At 41.9% G+C, this 18,063-nt stretch overlaps 1 protein-coding gene across 3 annotated transcripts; it reads right to left on the reverse strand.

Annotated features, from left to right (window-relative positions):
- Window positions 1–949: 949 nt before the first annotated feature.
- On the reverse strand, window positions 950–11,355 carry tmem267 (transmembrane protein 267). 3 transcript variants are annotated; one of them, XM_072573327.1, is made up of 4 exons: window positions 11,107–11,327; window positions 5,144–5,203; window positions 4,532–4,922; window positions 950–2,400 (listed from the first exon to the last, which is right to left on the reverse strand). In XM_072573327.1, the coding sequence occupies exons 3-4, from the start codon at window positions 4,871–4,873 to the stop codon at window positions 2,065–2,067; spliced, it is 678 nt and encodes a 225-aa protein (XP_072429428.1). In that variant the 5' UTR covers window positions 4,874–4,922; window positions 5,144–5,203; window positions 11,107–11,327; the 3' UTR covers window positions 950–2,064. The 3 variants fall into 3 exon arrangements, with proteins under 3 accessions (XP_072429428.1, XP_072429432.1, XP_072429422.1); XM_072573331.1 differs by lacking the exon at window positions 5,144–5,203 and having other exon boundaries at window positions 11,257–11,355; XM_072573321.1 differs by lacking the exon at window positions 5,144–5,203.
- Window positions 11,356–18,063: the final 6,708 nt, after the last annotated feature.

Consider the following 18,063-nt stretch of genomic DNA (forward strand, 5'->3'; position numbering starts at 1 on the left):
TCACTTTGAAGCAAAAACCAAGCCTCACTATTTTATTTGTTTTGAAAATGTGCCGTTACTGTGAATTACTGTGTAGTTCATAACAATTGACTGGCACCCACTGACTCAAACATTACCAGAAATAAGAAAACAAAATCAATGCATGAACCATATTGATATGGCATCACAGCAATGGGCATCATAAATATATGAGTGGAAAAGCTCAATTCACCTCTAGGTAAAGTAAAGTATGTATGTTGCACTACATTGAGTCTGAATTGGAACAGTTTTCAAACTCTGGTGATAAGGATTTCTAATAGGAAAAAAAGTTGAAGCAAAACCATTAAAAGTGACATGAAAGAGGATGCTGGTAGACAGGATGCATATGCTGCAACATACACATCTCAAAAACAAACCCCCAAATTACATCTTTTATAGTTGTTTTCTGATGCTAATGCACAATTTAAACAATTTCTAAATTCATGCTAATTTTATAACATGCTTAAAAATAGGATTTTCAACCTTCCTATGAACTCTTATAAAGGGTAAGCTACTGAGTAACAACATGGCAAAATCAGCTATAGAAATAGCTGCATGGTTAGAATTCACAGAAGCATGTTATTTAGTCCCAACATGGCTATTCTATTTCTCTGGAGGAATGATTCACTTAATGTCACTTCCTTTGTCTTCACCCCACAGCAACTGTGAATCTTCCTTTTCAGATAGTAATTTAGTAGCCTCTAGGATGTCTCAATTGAATCTGCCTTCTGTTCAGGTTGTCTATTATCTTGGAATTTGACTTAAGCTATTTGCTGTGTCAAAGCTATTGAAAATGTCCTGAGTGTGTTTACTAGGGACACAGATGAAACAAAATGACATTTTGCCTCATATTAGGAATGATGTGTATTTTCAAGTGTCAATATGACATGCAATAAGGTATTTGAAATATCAAAGCAGTCTCAAAACACAGTTTGTTGTTAGAATAGACTTTAGTGTTTCAGACACATTCCCTTATCTAAATTCATTTTAATTTGAAATTATAACAAATTTAGTAACCATAAAACAATTGCTTGGTGGTACAGAACTTAAACATTGCTAAAAGGAGACAAGAAATTGAAGCTTGTGTCAGAAATTCATCACGTTCATTGGAACTGGAAGACAAGAAAAGAAAACAGACTTGGGGGAAAAAAAATACACCATTTTATTATGAATGAGAAAAGGGTTAGGCCATCCTTGGCATGAAGTTGCATGGAAATCATCAATGGTGGATATACTTTTCTGAGGCTTCCATGGGCTAGTTAGACTGGAAGCCAATGCAGGCAAAAGGAATTTGTACATATTTGCACTCTTTCATAAAGGGATCGTGGGGGACAACCAATCTCTGTTTCACCTCCGTGCTAGTACTCACACCAATCAGAATCTACATGTCTAGTCTGAGAATTGAGATTTATGGTTAACTGTTCTTGCTGCATCTCTATGCCAATTATAGCCTAAATCTATCAGCATTCTCTTCTCATGCTCTATATAATACCGTCCCTTTTCTCCCCAAGTCTGTTTCTTGCATCCTTGTTCTGATCAGTATAAAATAAAAGTGTTTCAACTTCCTGTCTCCTTTTAGCAATGTTTAAGCAAAGGTGTTCATTCTGTTAAGAGATCAATTGTACATAAATTACCACATCACTTATTTTCCTATTTGGCACATTGATGGCCGATGCTACAACAATTTTTCATCTTTTTTCAACAAACTCACTTCAAAACTAGCACAATCAAACTGAGTACCTTAAATAATAAAACTTTATCTCATTCTAACCTTCAATCACAATACATTTGCACTTCAGTTAACTGAGACAGCTACAGTTTTGTGTAAGCCATTGATCACATTACAACAGAAACTGTGGGGAAATGTAAAATTCTAAAAACTCTAGCTGCTTATCAGAGAACAAGGCTATATCTTAAAACATTATACACAGCATATTGCTGATACACAAGTAAATTCACAAAAGTGTTGGTCAGTAGTTAGTAAATGAAAATACATCCAACTCAGTGTGGTAAGCTTAAACAAGAAATCACAATATACATAGCCAGTTATACATCAATTGCGATTCCATGGGACATGGACATTGTTTCTCTAGTACCAGTCACATACATAAGAACAGAGCAAAGGTGAGGGAACGAGGCTGTAATTGCTATGTAAGTCCAATATGGCACAGGGGCTGTATTTCCAAAGGGACAAAACCAAAGGCCATGTCGGACACCATCACGGACATGATGAGAAACCCAAGAAATGGTCACCATCCATGGCAGAAAACACCAAGAATCCTTAAGTCTAAATAACCACATAGCAAGTTTCAGTGAAAAAGCCACTACGACTATCACTGTAGAACAGTGCAGTGCAGGCCTTTGTGGAAGATGCAACGCAGCCTAAAAAGAGAGAAATTTAGTTACTGACAGTATTCTATGTCCAAATAGTGGCATGAAAATGTCATTATTTTTTAAAGGTAAGTTTTAAAGCAGCTCACTAGGTTTCAATGGAAATTTTAAAAATTACAATATTTCATATTCTTCATAAATCCACATGTTGAAGAACTGTTTAGATAAGACTCAAAAACACATTTAAATTTTGATTCATCTTCAAAATTAATCACACTACATACAATGCACACCTCAAATTAAGTGTAACAAATCATTTTTGGAAAGCAGGCCTGCTGGCAAGGCTGGTAAATATTGTTCATCCCCAGTTGGCAACTTGATAAAACTAAGAGGCTTACTAGACCACTTCAGAAATCAGTTTAAATTAAAGCATATTGGTGTAGGACTGGAGTCACACCTCAGCCACACTGGGTGAGGGTGGCAAGTTTTCTTTCCCAAAATTGACCAGTTGTTGTGTGATCAACCAAGAGTGTCATGATCATTGGAAGAGAGGATAAGCAGAACAAATACCAAAATTTGCACACAATTAGCTTTCCCCACATCCCATACTCTTAAAAACCTTGAACCAGCCAACATTTACTGTTCATCTCTAATTATCCCGAAGTTAGTTTAAGAGTTAATCACATTGCTGTGGACCTGAAGTCACATGTACACCATCTTCCCTATAGGGGAACAGATCAGTTTTTAAAACAGTGATGAGAGTCACCATTATGCTAGCCTTTTATTTCAGATGCTGTTGGAATTTAAATTTGGTGGGCAGCACGGTGGCACAGTGGTTAGCACTGCTGCCTCACAGCGCCAGAGACCCGGGTTCAATTCCCACCTCAGGCGACTGACTGTGTGGAGTTTGCACATTCTCCCCGTGTCTGCGTGGGTTTCCTCTGGGTGCTCCGGTTTCCTCCCACAGTCCAAAGATGTGTGGGTCAGGCGAATTGGCCATGCTAAATTACCCGTAGTGTTAGGTAAGGGGTAGATGTAGGGGTATGGGTGGGTTGCACTTTGGCGGGTCGGTGTGGACTTGTTGGGCCGAAGGGCCTGTTTCCACACTGTAAGTAATCTAATCTAATCTATACAATCTACCATGACGGGATTCAAACCTATGCCCCCAAAACATTAGCCTACAGTTCTGGATTAGCATGCCAGTGACATTGTCACGGTGCTACGGCCTCCCCTTATAAATCTTTTGATTTACAAGCAGGAAGAGGCAATGCTGGACTTCTACCTCTCTCTTCGACATTCTATTGTGACTTTCTCATTTAAGATATACAGAAAGTGTAACATAGCCAGAGAGTGTCCAAATCCAAAAGCTCTCCAGCATCTCAACACCAAACAAGATAAATCAGAATGTGTGACGAGCACCCTCGCTGCCTCCTGAAAGACTCACACCTTCAACCACTGAAACAGTGGTAGCTGTGCATACCATCCAGAAGATGCACTGCAGCAACTCGCCAAAGCTTCTTAGAGAACGTCCACCAAATCCCCAACTTGTACCACCTAGAAGGGAAGATGTAATGGCAGCAGTACTACCTGCAAGTTACCCTCAAAACCAAACTCCACCCTGTTTCGGAACTATGTTGCTGTACCTTCACGATCATTAGAAAAAAATCCTAAAGCACCCTTTCTAACAGCATGACGGGCATATCTTAACCACAGATTGCAGTGGTTCACCACCAGATTCTCAAATTAGAGATGGGCAACAAATCCTGACCTTGACAGGGTATTCACATCCCAAGAACAAATAAAAACTACTCTGAAGATCTGGTCTATAATGTTCAGCTACCCATTTGCTTAATTCGCTGGCTGACTGAAAAGGCCACTTTGTTAAAAATAAGCTCTGTTTCTGAAGCATTTCTTAATTAACATTCTTTCACCAACAAGGAGAAGGAAAAATCTCAAAGGCCTAAAAGTTTATGACTTTGCTTTTCTGTTTATAGATTAGAGGAATGTTCATAGATGACATGATAGTGTCTCTGTTATTTTGACTAGTTATAAAGCTAAGTGAATGTCATCATAAATTAAAAATCTTTGCACAACTTTTCCCCAATTTAAAATTGATGCACTGTTGAAATAAGTACACTTTTGAAATGTTGAAGAAACAAGAGCCAGATGTGTATATTCTTACCTTGAGAGACATGGATCCAGCTGCAAGAAAGTGATCAACATCAATCACGGAAGATAGAAATCCAGCAAGAAGTACTTCATAAAAATCACTCTTCTTTCTCAGTCCAATCACAATGGCCCAAGACCACAGTCCAATAACACCATGTACTGCATTGTCTGAAAGAGCCCTAAGCCAGTAATTGTTCTGTATTAAAGAAAGTTGTAAGCACTGATCAGATATGAAGCAGAAAATTCCTAGGCCTACGCTCGAGATAACCGATGCTGTACTGAATGTTTTAAGTAGAGCGCGTGCATTTTCTGTCTCCGTTGCCATTGTAATTGTGGACTGTTTTGATGTGAACATTGTACAACGCAAGTATCATCCATGGTATGTTACATCAGCATTCCTCATTCTGGAGTAAGAACAGAACATATGTTGTTACTAGAACATATTTTGTTACTGTTAGTTTCAAAGTTACAACAGAAGGAGAAGTAGCTTCATGGTATTGGTTGCAAGGTTTGGAAACGTTGGGATCGTGCACAAACCTGGCAGGATCATTTCTGCAAATGTAGAAAAATTCTTTGATTAAATATTTAATCAATCTATTCAGAATTCATACATAGAAATGTTTACCTCCTGATTTGCGCAGATTGAATAAGTGCTTCCCATTATCTAGATCCCAGTGACTATATTCTGGAAAGAAATCGAGATCAATGATAATACTTACTGATTATTGATTACTTAAAAGACTAACAGGACGACTAATTGGTTCAAGGATCCAGTTATGGGTGGTCAGAGGCTGTCAAAGAATCAGGCGAGGAGAGAGTAAGGGGCCCTGTGGGGAGATGGGGTGACACCTCTACTTGCAATTGGCTGCATGGATGGTCAATGATTTTATTGGTTACGTTTCACATCTAAAGCAGTAACCTGATTTTAATGAAGCTTTTCAAACAAAGAGCTTCAAATTCAGTGCAAAAAGCAGTAATGTGAAGCATTCTGAAGAATTCCGTTCATCCCATCAACATCTCTACACACATGGAAAAACCTATAGTTGATATTCAGAAAAACATCACTTTTTACACCAGCCTGGGTCAGGCACCTAAACTTGCGCTATGATCCAAAATTACCTTTGGCTCTTACAGATCGTTCAGGAATTGAAGAAAGCAATAATTAAAACTGATAGACTAGTGCGATTAAAAAAAATATACACAATAACTTTATTGGAATCCTGTTAAGGACACTATATCGTTACAGCAAGCCATTCCTACTTATATATTCCACAAAGCCTTACAACATTCTATTTGCATTCCTAATTACTTACTGTACCAGCATGCTAATTTTTTTAAAGTTTCATTCAGGAGCATACCTGGCTATCCTTGTACCAGTAGCATTTTGTCATGTGGTACCAGTGAAATAATACTTTGCTTTTCTATTTTTCCTACTAAAGTGGACAACCTCAGATTTTCCCATATTATATTCCATCTGCCAACTATGTACCCAATCATTAAACCCATCTATATAGCTTTGTTGGCTCAGAACTTACTTTCCAACCACCACCAAGTTTGCCTCCGATACCATCGGTTACCTCATCCCAGTCATTACATAGAATATAAAAGTGGTCGATGCTCCAGTAATAATCCATGTGGCTTTCCCTTTATTGCTAACCTGAAATTGACCATGTATCTGACATTCCAATCAATCAATCTCAACAAACTCATATCCTGTGCAATAGTCTTTTGTGGCACCTTATCAAATGCCTTAGAAAATCTAAATTGCCCCAAAAGTTCAATTCAATGTTTTTGTTTTTCACTCATGGGATGTGTGCATTGTGGGTTGGGCCAGCATTTATTGCCCATTCCAAGGTGCCTTTGAGGTGGTCGTTGTGAGCTGCTTTCTCATTCTGCTGCAGTCCATTTGATGAAAGCACAAGTATTATGCTGTTAGGGTGGAAATTCCAGGATTTTTACCCAGCGACTCTTTAAAGTCAGACCAGTGTATCAGTGATAGAGCGATCAAATGTTTGCAAAGACTGTCCCAATCAAGTGGGATGCTTTGTTGAGAATCATGTCAAACATCTTGATTACTGGTGCAGCTGCATTCATCAAAGCATGTGAGGAAACGCTTATCGCATTCCTGACTTACATCTTGTAGATCATGGACAGGTTTTGGGGAGTCTTTAGCCCATTAGTTTTCTCAGTACTTTTTTCTGTAGCGATAGCAATTATTAAAGTTTTTATTCCTTTTGTCCCTTGATTTTTAGCTATTCTTCAATTTGCTTATTACACACACACACACAGACAACAGGTGCAGGAGTAGGCCATTCTACCCTTCAAGCCTGCACCACCATTCATTATGATCATCCTCAATCAGTATCCTGTTCCTGCCTTATCTCCATAACCCTTGATTCCACTATCCTGGAGCGCTCTATCCAACTCTTTCTTAAACAAATCCAGAGATTGGGCCTCCACTGCCTTCTGGGGCAGAGCATTCCACACACCCACCACTCTCTGGGTGAAGAAGTTTCTCCTCATCTCTGTCCTCAGTGGCCTACCCTTTATTTTTAAGCTGTGTCCTCTGGTTCAGGACTCACCCATCAGCGGAAACAGGTTTCCTGCCTCCAGAGTGTTCAATCCTTTAATAATCTTATACGTCTCAATCAGATCCCCTCTCAGTCTTCTAAACTCAAGGGTATACAAGCCCAGTCGCTCCAATCTTTCAACATAAGATAGTCCCGCCATTCCAAGAATTGACCTCGTGAACCAACGCTGCACTTCCCCAATAGCCAGAATGTCTTTCCTCAAATTTGGAGACCAGCACTGCACACAATATTCCAAGATCAGTCTCACTAGGGCCCTGTACAGCTACAGAAGAACCTCTTTGCTTCTATACTCAATCCCTCTTGTTATAAAGGCCAGCATGCTATTAGCTTTCTTCACTACCTGCTGTACCTGCATGCTTGCCTTCATTGAAGGGTGTACAAGAACACCCAGATCTCTTTGTACTGCCCCTTACCTAACTTGACTCCATTTAGGTAGTAATCTGCCTTCCTGTTCTTGCCACCATAGTGGACAACCATACATTTATCCACATTAAACTGCATCTGCCATGCATCTGTCCACTCACCTAACCTGTCCAGGTCACCCTGTAATCTCCTAACATCCTTCTCACATTTCACCCTGCCACCCAATTTTGTATCATCAGCAAATTTGCTAATGTTACGATTAATACCATCTTCTATATCATTAATATATATTGTAAAAAGCTGCGGTCCCAGCACTGATCCCTGCGGTACCCCACTGGTCATCGCCTGCCATTCCGAAAGGGAGCCGTTTATCACTACTGTTTCCTGTCAGCCAACCAATTTTCAATCCAAGTCAGTACTTTGCCCTAATATCCTGCGCCCTAATTTTGCTCACTAACCTCTTTTGCAGGACTTTATCAAAGGCTTTCTGAAAGTTCAGGTATACTACATCCACCGGATCTCCTTTGTCCATCTGCAGAGTTACATCCATTTACCCTTCGACCAATTTCATCATCTGCAGCGATTGATAGGGTTCCGATGGATATATAGGTGATTGCTATAAGGCCAATCTTGGCCAGATGGTGCTGCTGTAAGTAAAAGGACTGTTCCACAGATCCCACCAAGACAGATGGCAAGTTTGAATTCAATACTATTCTGGAGTAAAAAGGTAGTCCAATGATAACGATGCTACCATTAGTAAACTAAATGGATTTTTTTTTACAATAATGTACTTTGGGAAAGTCATTACATGTGGCTTCAGACCAAAGCAATGTTATTAACTCTTAATAAATGCCCAGCAACAGCTACATCCCATGAATTGGTTTGAAAAAACTATAGTACAATATCCTATTTGCAGCAATTTTTGGACACAAATTAGCCTTATAGCGGTGTATCAGTTGGAATACTACGAAACATCACAGCTAACAAAATTGGTCATCTTTGTTTCAAAGGATAAACAGTGTGCATATGTAATAACTTCTTATGGGAACCAGAGGATACACGTCCAAATGCAGCAAGACCTGGCAATATCCAGATTTGGGCTGACAAGTGGCAAGTTACATTTACAACACACAAATGTCAGGTTATGACTAATTTCAACAAGACAGAATCTAATTGCTGCCCTTGGCATTCAGAGGCATTAACACTGAATTCCTCACTATCATAGAAGCCCTATAGTATGGCTCCTTGAGTCCTCACTGACCCATTGCAGATGATACAAAGATAGGTGGAGTTGTGGACAGTGAGGAGGGCTGTTGTCGGCTGCAGAGGGACTTAGATATGATGCAGAGCTGGGCTGAGGAGTGGCAGATGGAGTTCAACCCTGCCAAGTGTGAAGTTGTCCATTTTGGAAGAACAAATAAGAATGCGGAATACAGGGTTAATGGTAGGGTTCTTGGTCAGGTGGAGGAACAGAGGGATCTTGGGGTCTATGTACATAGATCTTTGAAGGTTGCCACTCAGGTGGATAGAGTTTGTAAGAAGGCCTATGGAGTATTATCGTTCATTAGCAGAGGGATTGAATTCAAGAGTCGTGAGGTGATGTTGCAGCTGTACAGGACTTTGGTTAGGCCACATTTGGAGTACTGTGTGCAGTTCTGGTCGCCTCACTTTAGGAAAGATGTGGAAGCTTTGGAGAGGGTGCAGAGAAGATTTACCAGGATGTTGCCTGGAATGGAGAGTAGGTCATACGAGGATAGGTTGAGAGTTCTCGGCCTTTTCTCGTTGGAACGGCGAAGGATGAGGGGTGACTTGATAGAGGTTTATAAGATGATCAGAGGAATAGATAGAGTAGACAGTCAGAAACTTTTTCCACGGGTACAACAGAGTGTTACAAGGGGACATAAATTTAAGGTGAAGGGTGGAAGGTATAGGGGAGATGTCAGGGGTGGGTTCTTCACCCAGAGAGTGGTGGGGGCATGGAATGCGCTGCCCGTGGGAGTGGTAGAGTCAGATTCATTGGCGACCTTTAAGCGGCATTTGGATAGGTACATGGATGGGTGCTTAATCTAGGATAGAAGTTCGGCACAACATCGTGGGCCGAAGGGCCTGTTCTGTGCTGTATTGTTCTATGTTCTATGTTCTATGTTCTCTGAAGAGCATCCATCCAGACCCATCCACTTAACCATTCCCTGTAAACCCTGCATCTCCCACAGCTAACCCATCTAACCTACACATCTTTGGACTGTGGGAGGAAACCAGAACACAGAAGGAAACCCACACAGACATGGGGAGAGCGTGAAACTCTACACAAACACTTGCCACCAATCCACCTAACCTGCACATCTTTGGACTGTGGAAGGAAACAGAACACCAGAGGAAACTTATGCAGACATGGGAAGAACATGAAATCCCACACAATCACCCAAGCATGGAAACAAAACTAGGTCCCTGGCACTGTGAGGTGATAGAAAATAGGCCCTTTGAGCCTGCATCACATTCAATGTGATCATGCAATCACTGTATCCCACTCCCACTTTTTCCCCATACACCTTGATCCCTTTAGCCGCAAGGGCCACATCCAGCTCCCTCTTGAATATATCTAATGAGTTGGCCCCAACTGCTTCCTGGGAAACAAAATTCCACAGATTCACAACTCGGAGTAAAGAAATTCTTCATCTCAGTTTGGAATGGCTTACCCCTTATTCTTAGACTGTGACCTCTAGTTCTGAACTTTCCAACATCAGGAACATACTTCACACATCTTGCCTGTTCAGTTTTATCAGGATTTTATATGTTTCTATCAGACTCCACCTCATTCTTCAGAAGTCCAGCGAGTACAAGCCCCAGTCAATCCAGTCTTTCCCCATGTCAGTTCTGCCATCTCAGGCATCAGTCTGCTGAAGCTTCACTGGACTTCCCCAATAGTAAGAACATCCTTCCTCAGACTCAGAGACCAAAACTGCACACAATATTCAAGGTGCAGCCTCACCAAAGCCCTGCATAACTGCAGCAAGACATCCTTACCCTAATACTAAATCCTCTTGCTAAATCTACACCCTTCACCAACAATGTTCAGTAGCCATACTATGTACAAGATACAGTGTAGAAATTCACAAATGCTCCATGGAAAGCATCTTCCAAACCTACCACCCCTACCATCCACGGGGCAGCAGATACACCACTATTTGCAAGTTCGGCTTTCAGGCTGCTCACCATCCTGACACAGAGAAATATCGCCATTCCTTCGGTGTTGCTGGCTCAGAATTTTGGAACTGCCTCCAAACAGAATGAGGTGCACCTATCTACAGTGCACCACACCGACTGCAGCAGCTCCAGGGGGCAGCCCACCACCACCTTCTGAATGGGGAAAGCTAAGGGTGGGTTACAGCCGTCGACGCCAACCGAATGAATAGAGAGAGAAAAAAAATTAATAAACGGCCCTGTGCAGAAACCGAACACCCCCCCCCCAAAAAAAAACTCCGATTTCATCATCGTTGCATTAGAAATACACATTTCTATGGGGAATATGTGGATAATGACAGGATGGTAGCAGATGCACACCCACTCCCACCATCTGCTGTGTGACTCTCTCAGACAGTGACTCTCATCACCATGACACCCCAGCAGCACTCACATCTTTCCAACCACCACACAACCCGCTCTGTAACTGACGGATAAGCGACCACTCATGGCGGGTCTCCAGGGCGTTTCCCCAGGTCACTGCTGACCGAGAGGGGGGGAAAATCCACCAGCCTTCTCCGACCCCCGTCACCGTGCAGCGTACCGGCCCTGCACCGCGGCTCCGTGCTGCCGACCGCCAGCCCTCTGCCCCGGCTCCAACCGGCTCTATCCGCTTCGCGATGATTGGACAACGCTCCGCCCACCCCTGCCACTCGATTGGTCGGTACTACTGCCTATCACACCCAACGTGCACAGCCTATGCTCGCCGCTGATTGGCTGGAACCACCTACGTCCTCTATGTGATTGATGTTACATGGAACCAATCAGCAGATGGGGAAGCCAACGCCCTCAGGCGGAACGTGTCCGTCAATCATCCACAGTACCCATTTAATTAATATTGGGGCATTCAGATTGTTACATTTCCACAATAGGTAGACTAACACCATAGTAATTGCATTGCTAAGGCATTGTCACTCCCAGCGTCCAGGGAACTCATGTAGCTGTCTCTCAACGTGAAGACTTGGAGGTGCCCGAGTTGGACTGGGATACAAAGTTAAAAATCACACAACGCCAGGTTATAATCCAACAGGTTTATTTGGAAGCACTAGCTTTCAAGGCGCTGCTCCTTCATCAGCTGACTGTGGAGGTTAAGATCATGCGAACAGAACTTCTCGCCAAAGGAGTCCAGTGTCATGAAGATATGAAACAGTAAACAGTCTTAGATTAAACATTTCATTTTTTATAATGGGATATGCTGGCTTCTGTTCTGTACAATAGCTTTACAATCATCACCTCCCACAGTCAGGACTAAAGTTAGATGTTGGGTCTTCTTAAGTCCAACCAAATGGCACCTACCTGCTCTTTGACACCTTGTTTAGGTTCCACGCTGTCACTTAGCACCTGACCTCAATATCTTGTTTAAGATATGGACAAAAAGAGCCGAATTGCAGAAGTGTTGAGAATGACAGCCGGTGATATCAAGGTGCAGGAGCACAACTGAAATTAATCAGTGAGAAAACTCATAGACACATTGAGTTGAACAGCACTGAAAAAGACCCTTCAGTCCAACTCGTCCATATATCCTAAATTAATCTAGTCCCATTTGTCAGCATTTAGCCTGTATCCCTCTAAACCCTTCTTCATGATTAGATTCCCTACAGCGTGGAAACAAGCCCTTTGGCCCAACAAGTCCACACTGTGAGAAACAAAGCTCACTCACTTCAATAATTTCAGTCCAAGACAAGATCTGAATCAGTAGTGTCATTTATTTTACTCTTGCAAGAGGGTGTGGTGTCCACTGTCCACAAGGCAGGGACACACACTGAATTCAACTAGTACACAACATTTATGTAATTTGGTTCCTATTCTCTCCTCCCATTGCTCCTCCTCTGTTTACGTCTCCCACCTCTCTAAGACCGGCGCCCATTACTCTTGTTCATCTCTTGCCAAAATGCTTATTTCTAGCCTCACAAGGCCGTTTGACCACATCCTGCTGTGGGCCATTGTTAGGTATATCCTCCCTTACTTGTTATGACCTTATGACCTCATGACTTCTTGATTGTGGTTTGTTCTTGTTTTTGCAGAAGCGGGAAACAGATGCTTATAACTACTGTTTGTACAGGCGTATCTAGCTTAACCCCCTCCCCTCACAGCATCTTATCTATTTGTCTGTAACATCTATCATTCTTTGCAGGCACATTTCAGCTAATACAAAAACAATTATGTATTCCCTTCACATAGTTTCCATTCTTGTTGACTCAGCTCTTGGCTGAAACAATTATACATTGGTGCGAGTTCATTTACTTTGCATAAGTAATTATGATTGCAGAAGTCACACTACTTTACCTATATCTCACAACACTGATCCTCCAAAGAGTAACCCACCCAGTCCCATTTCCCTCTGACTAATGTACCTAACAATATGGACAATTTAGCATGGCCAATTCACCTGACCTGCACATCTTTGGACTGTGGGAGGAAACCCACACAGACACAAGGGAGAATGTGCAAACTCTACACAGACAGATACCTGAAGTTGGAATCAAACCTGGGACCCTGGGGCTGTGAGTTAGCAGTGCTAACCACTGAGCCACTGTGCCGCCCCAATCCACATGCCTTTTAAATGTTGTAATTGTATCAGCCTCCACCACTTCTTCAGGCAGCTCATTCTATACACACACCACCCTCCTTTTATATCTTTCCCTTCTCACCTTAAACCCACACCCTCTAGTTTTGAATTTCCCTACCCTGCAGAAAAAGACTTTGACTATTCTCACTATGCATGCCCCTCATGATTTTATAAACCACATAAGGGCATCCTTCAGCCTCCAATGATCCAGTCCCAGCCTATTCAGCCAATCCCTATAGACCAAAAGCTTCAACCCTGGCAACATCTGTGTAAATCTTTTCTGCATCCTTTCAAGTTTAACAACACCATTGTTATAGCAGGGAGACCAGAATATGCAGTATTCCAAAAAATGGCCTCAATAATGTCCTATACAGCTGCAACATGACATCCCAACTCCTATACTCAATGCATTGGTCAATAAAGGCAAGAGTATCAAATGCATTCGTCACTACCTTATCTACCTATGATTCAACCTTCAAGGAACTTGCACCCTAAGGACTCTTTGTTCAGCAAAACTCCCTAGGACCTTACCATTACGTGTATAAGTCTTGCCCTGATTTACTTTACCAACACAACACATTTATCTAATATAAACTCCACTTGCCACTGCTTGGTTTATCAGCCCATCTGATCAAGGTCCCATTGTACTCTGAGATAACCCTATTCACTGTCCCCTATACCACCAATTTTGGTGTCATCTGCAAACCTACTAACCATTCCCCCTACATTCATATCCAAATCATTTATGTAAATGACAAAAAGCAGTGGGTCCAGCACTGATCCTTGAGATACACAGGTGGTCACAGGCCTCATGTCTGAAAAGCAACCCTCCACTACCACCTTCTGTCTCCTAACTTAAAACCAATTTTGTATCCAAATGGCTAGACTCTCCCTTGATTCTTTGTGAACTAATCTTGCTAACTATTCTACCTTGTGGAACCTCGTCAAGTGCCTTGATGAAGCCCACATATACAACATCCACCACTCTGCCTTCATCAATCTTCTTTGCCACTTCTTCAAAAATCTCAATCAAGTTAGTGAGACATGATTTCCCATGCCACAATGCCTTGCTGACTATCCCTCATCAGTCCTTACCTTGCTAAATACATGTAAATCATGACCTCGCCACGGGCATGGACCTTGTGCAGACCTACTGCGGAGGAGAGCTTACTTTTCTGGAGCAAGCACAGGACCTGGAATTGGTGGCTGCTACATCAGCAGAGGCGACATTAGCAAGGTGGGCCCAGCAGTGAAAGCCATGACTCTGCTGCTGGTTATTCTGGCACAGGGGGTGAAGGAGGAGTATCGGCCCATTGGCAAAGATGACATCTGAGGATCAGCAACATTGATGTTGGTTGGGTCCAGTGTGGACAGTGATGAAGCAGTGATGGAGGGGTGGTGGGACAGGCATTGTTGATGGTGATGACTTGGGTCAGGACTGATGGACTCTCTTCAAGATATATATTTTTTTCTTCCCCTTTCTTATCCTTATTCTTAAATTATTCAAGTTGGTGTTGTTTTGTGGTGATAAATGAATGCTTTTTGTTGTATTTTACTGTGTTCTTACTGGAAAAACACATGATGATAGAACCAAAATCAAATCAATCCTGTCCTTCAGAATCCCCTTCAACAACTCACCCACTACTGACATCAGGCGCACTGACTTGTAGTTCCTGGCTTTTCCTGATCACCTTTCTTAAATGGCATGACATTAGCCACTCTCCAGTCTTCCGGCACCTCAACTGTAGCTATTGATGATACAAGTATCTCAGCAAGGGGTCCAGCAATTACTTCTTTAGCTTCCCACAGAGTTCTGGGATACACCTGATCAGGTACCAGGGATTTATCCACCTTCATGCGTTTTACAACATCCAACACCTTTTCCTCTGTAATATAAACACTTTTCAAGATATCACTATTTATTTGTCCAAGTTCTCTAGCTTCCATATCCTTCTCCACAGTAAATATTGTCTCAAAGTACTCATTTAGTATCTCATCCATTTCCTGTGGTTCCACACATAGCCTGCCTTCCTGATCTTTGAGGGGTCCTATTCTCTCCCTAGTTACCCTTTTGTCCTTAACATATTTATAAAAGTCCCTTTGGATTCTCCTTAGCTCTATTTGCCAAAGCTATCTCATGTCTCCTTTTTGTCCTGCTGATTTCCCTTTTGAATATAATCCTACTGCCCTCACACTCCTCAAGGGATTCACTCGATTCCAGCTGTCTATACCTGCCACATGCCTCCCTTTTTCTTGACCAGAGCCTAAATTTCTCTAGTCATCAAGCATTCTCTACACCTACTAGCCTTGCTCCTCACACTAACAGGAACGTACTATCTCTGGAATCTTGTTATCTTATTGTTGAAGGCCTCCCACTTTCCTACTTGTCTTTTACCAGCAAATAGCATTTCTCAATCTTGCCTAATACTGTCAAAATTGAAATTACTGCAATTTAGAACTTTTAACTTTTAGATCAAGTCTATGCTTTTCCACACTATTTTAAAACTATTAGAATTATGATCACTAGCCCCAAAGTATTCCCAAGAGAAGATCAAGTTTTCCTCTTTCTCTAATAGGTTCATCCACATACTGATTAAGACAATTTTTTTGTACATGCTTAAATTCTTTTCCATCCAAACCCTTAACACTATGGCAGTCCCAGTGTATGTTTAGAAAGTTAAGATCTCTGTCCACTACTAAGTTATCATTCTTACAGATATCTGAGACATCCTTACTAATTTGCTTCTCAACTTCCCACTATTGGGAGGTCTGTAGTACATTCCCAATATGGTGATCAATCCTTTCTTATTTCTCAGTTCCAAATAACTTTACTGGACATACTCCCAGGAATATCCTCCCGAGATACAGCCATAATGATATCCCTAACCAAAGATTCCACTCTCCCTCTTCTCTTGCTCCCCACTTTCAATCCCTCCTACAGCCACCTCTTTTGCTAGCTTTTCTATCCTTCCTATAGCATCTATACCCTGGAACATTGAACTGCCAGCCCTGCCCTTCCCTGAACCACATTTCTGTAACAATTATGATATTCCAGTCCCATGTTCGCAACAATGCCCTGAGTTCAGCTGCCTTGCCTGCCAGGCCTCTTGCATTGAAATAAATATAATTTATCAGTCCTACCTCATTCTCTGCCTTGCTATTGCCTGCCCTATTTGACTTGCTCCTCTTATCAACTGTACCAGCCTCAGATTTATCTCTTCTCTCACTCTCTATTTGGGACCGTAACCTCCTCACTCCAGAGTAGCGTTAGCAAATCTCCCTGCCAGGATATTGGTCCCCTTCCAATTCAGGTGCAAACTACCCTTCTTAAACAGGTAACTTCTAGCCTAGAAGAGATTCCAATTATTCAAAAATGCGAATTCGTGCCTCAGCTGTGTATTCATCTGCTCTATCTTCCTATTCCTACTCTCACTAGCACATGGTATTGGGAGTAACCCAGGTAACTACTCCTGAGGATATACTTTTTAACCTCCTTCCTAATTTCTTACATTCTCTCTTCAGAACCTCATCCCTTTCTCTGCCTATGTCGTTGGTACGGAGTACAACAACCTCCTGCTGGTCATTGTCTCCTTTGAAAATATTCTGCAAACACTCCAGGACCTCCTTGATCCTGGCATCAGGGAGGAAACACCATTCTGATGGCCTGCTGCTGGCTGCAGAAGCATCTGTGCTCCTGACGACAGAGTTCCTTAACACAATCAATTGCACAGAACCTGACATACCCCGTATTACAATAGAGCCAGTCTCAGTTCCAAAAACTTGGCTGTCAGTGCTACATTCCCCTACATTTTCCAATAATTGTTTGAGATGGGCATAGCCTGAGGAGACTCACCAAAAGGTAATCCTTTTGACTGTACTGCATCTGCAGTTTTTCTACCTTCCTGAAACTGGCATCCATCAAACCCTCAGTTCCTTAAATTTCTCACAGTCTCTAACTGCTGCTTCAATAACCGATCCACGCGATCCGATAGAATTTGCAACCAAACACACTTCCTGCAGACGTAATCCTCAATCTCCCACACCCAACAGGAAGAGCACTAAAGGCCATCTCTGCACCTTAGTCTACAGAGCCAGCAATTAGCAGTCTTACTGGTCTAAAAGCACTACTTTTGGATAACTTAGTACCTATGTTTTATAATTTAAAAATAAGAGACAGATCTCATAAGCCTTAAAAATAAACACTTAACTGATCAATGGAATTCTGACACTCCCACCTGTGAGCAGCTCCAATAATAAGGTCTCTCCAAGGCCAGCTGTGTAATTTCACTGTTTTTCTTGGACTAAACTCCAACTTCCAGAAATGCTTGTACTTTTGCAGACTGTTGGCTGTGGAAGTTTACTGCTAGGTTTTCTGATGAACTCAAGAGCTGTTTTCTGACCTCCCATGTGGTCTCTCCCAAAACCTCACTCCTTCCTTCCTCCTGTTTAAAATATCATTTTGAATTTTTTTTGAACAAAAAGATGGTTGTGGTTATTGAAGGTCAGTCATTCTCAACTACAGGACATCTCTGGAGTAATTGCTCATGGTGGTTTCTAGACCCAACCATCTTCAGCTGTTTCAACAATGACCTTCCCTCCATCATTTGGTAAGAGCAACTTAAAGGATACCTTCAGATTAGGTATCAACTATACAAAACAGGACTACTGCATCATAACCAGCATAAGCAGCAGGTGCTGTATAGAAATAAGTGATTCCATCAGTTTTAAGCACTGCAGTCCTGTGACATACAAGCCAAAAGTGGTGATGGACAATAAAACAAT

Source organism: Chiloscyllium punctatum, chromosome 1 (genome assembly GCF_047496795.1).
Source record: "Chiloscyllium punctatum isolate Juve2018m chromosome 1, sChiPun1.3, whole genome shotgun sequence".
Lineage (NCBI taxonomy): Eukaryota > Metazoa > Chordata > Chondrichthyes > Orectolobiformes > Hemiscylliidae > Chiloscyllium > Chiloscyllium punctatum.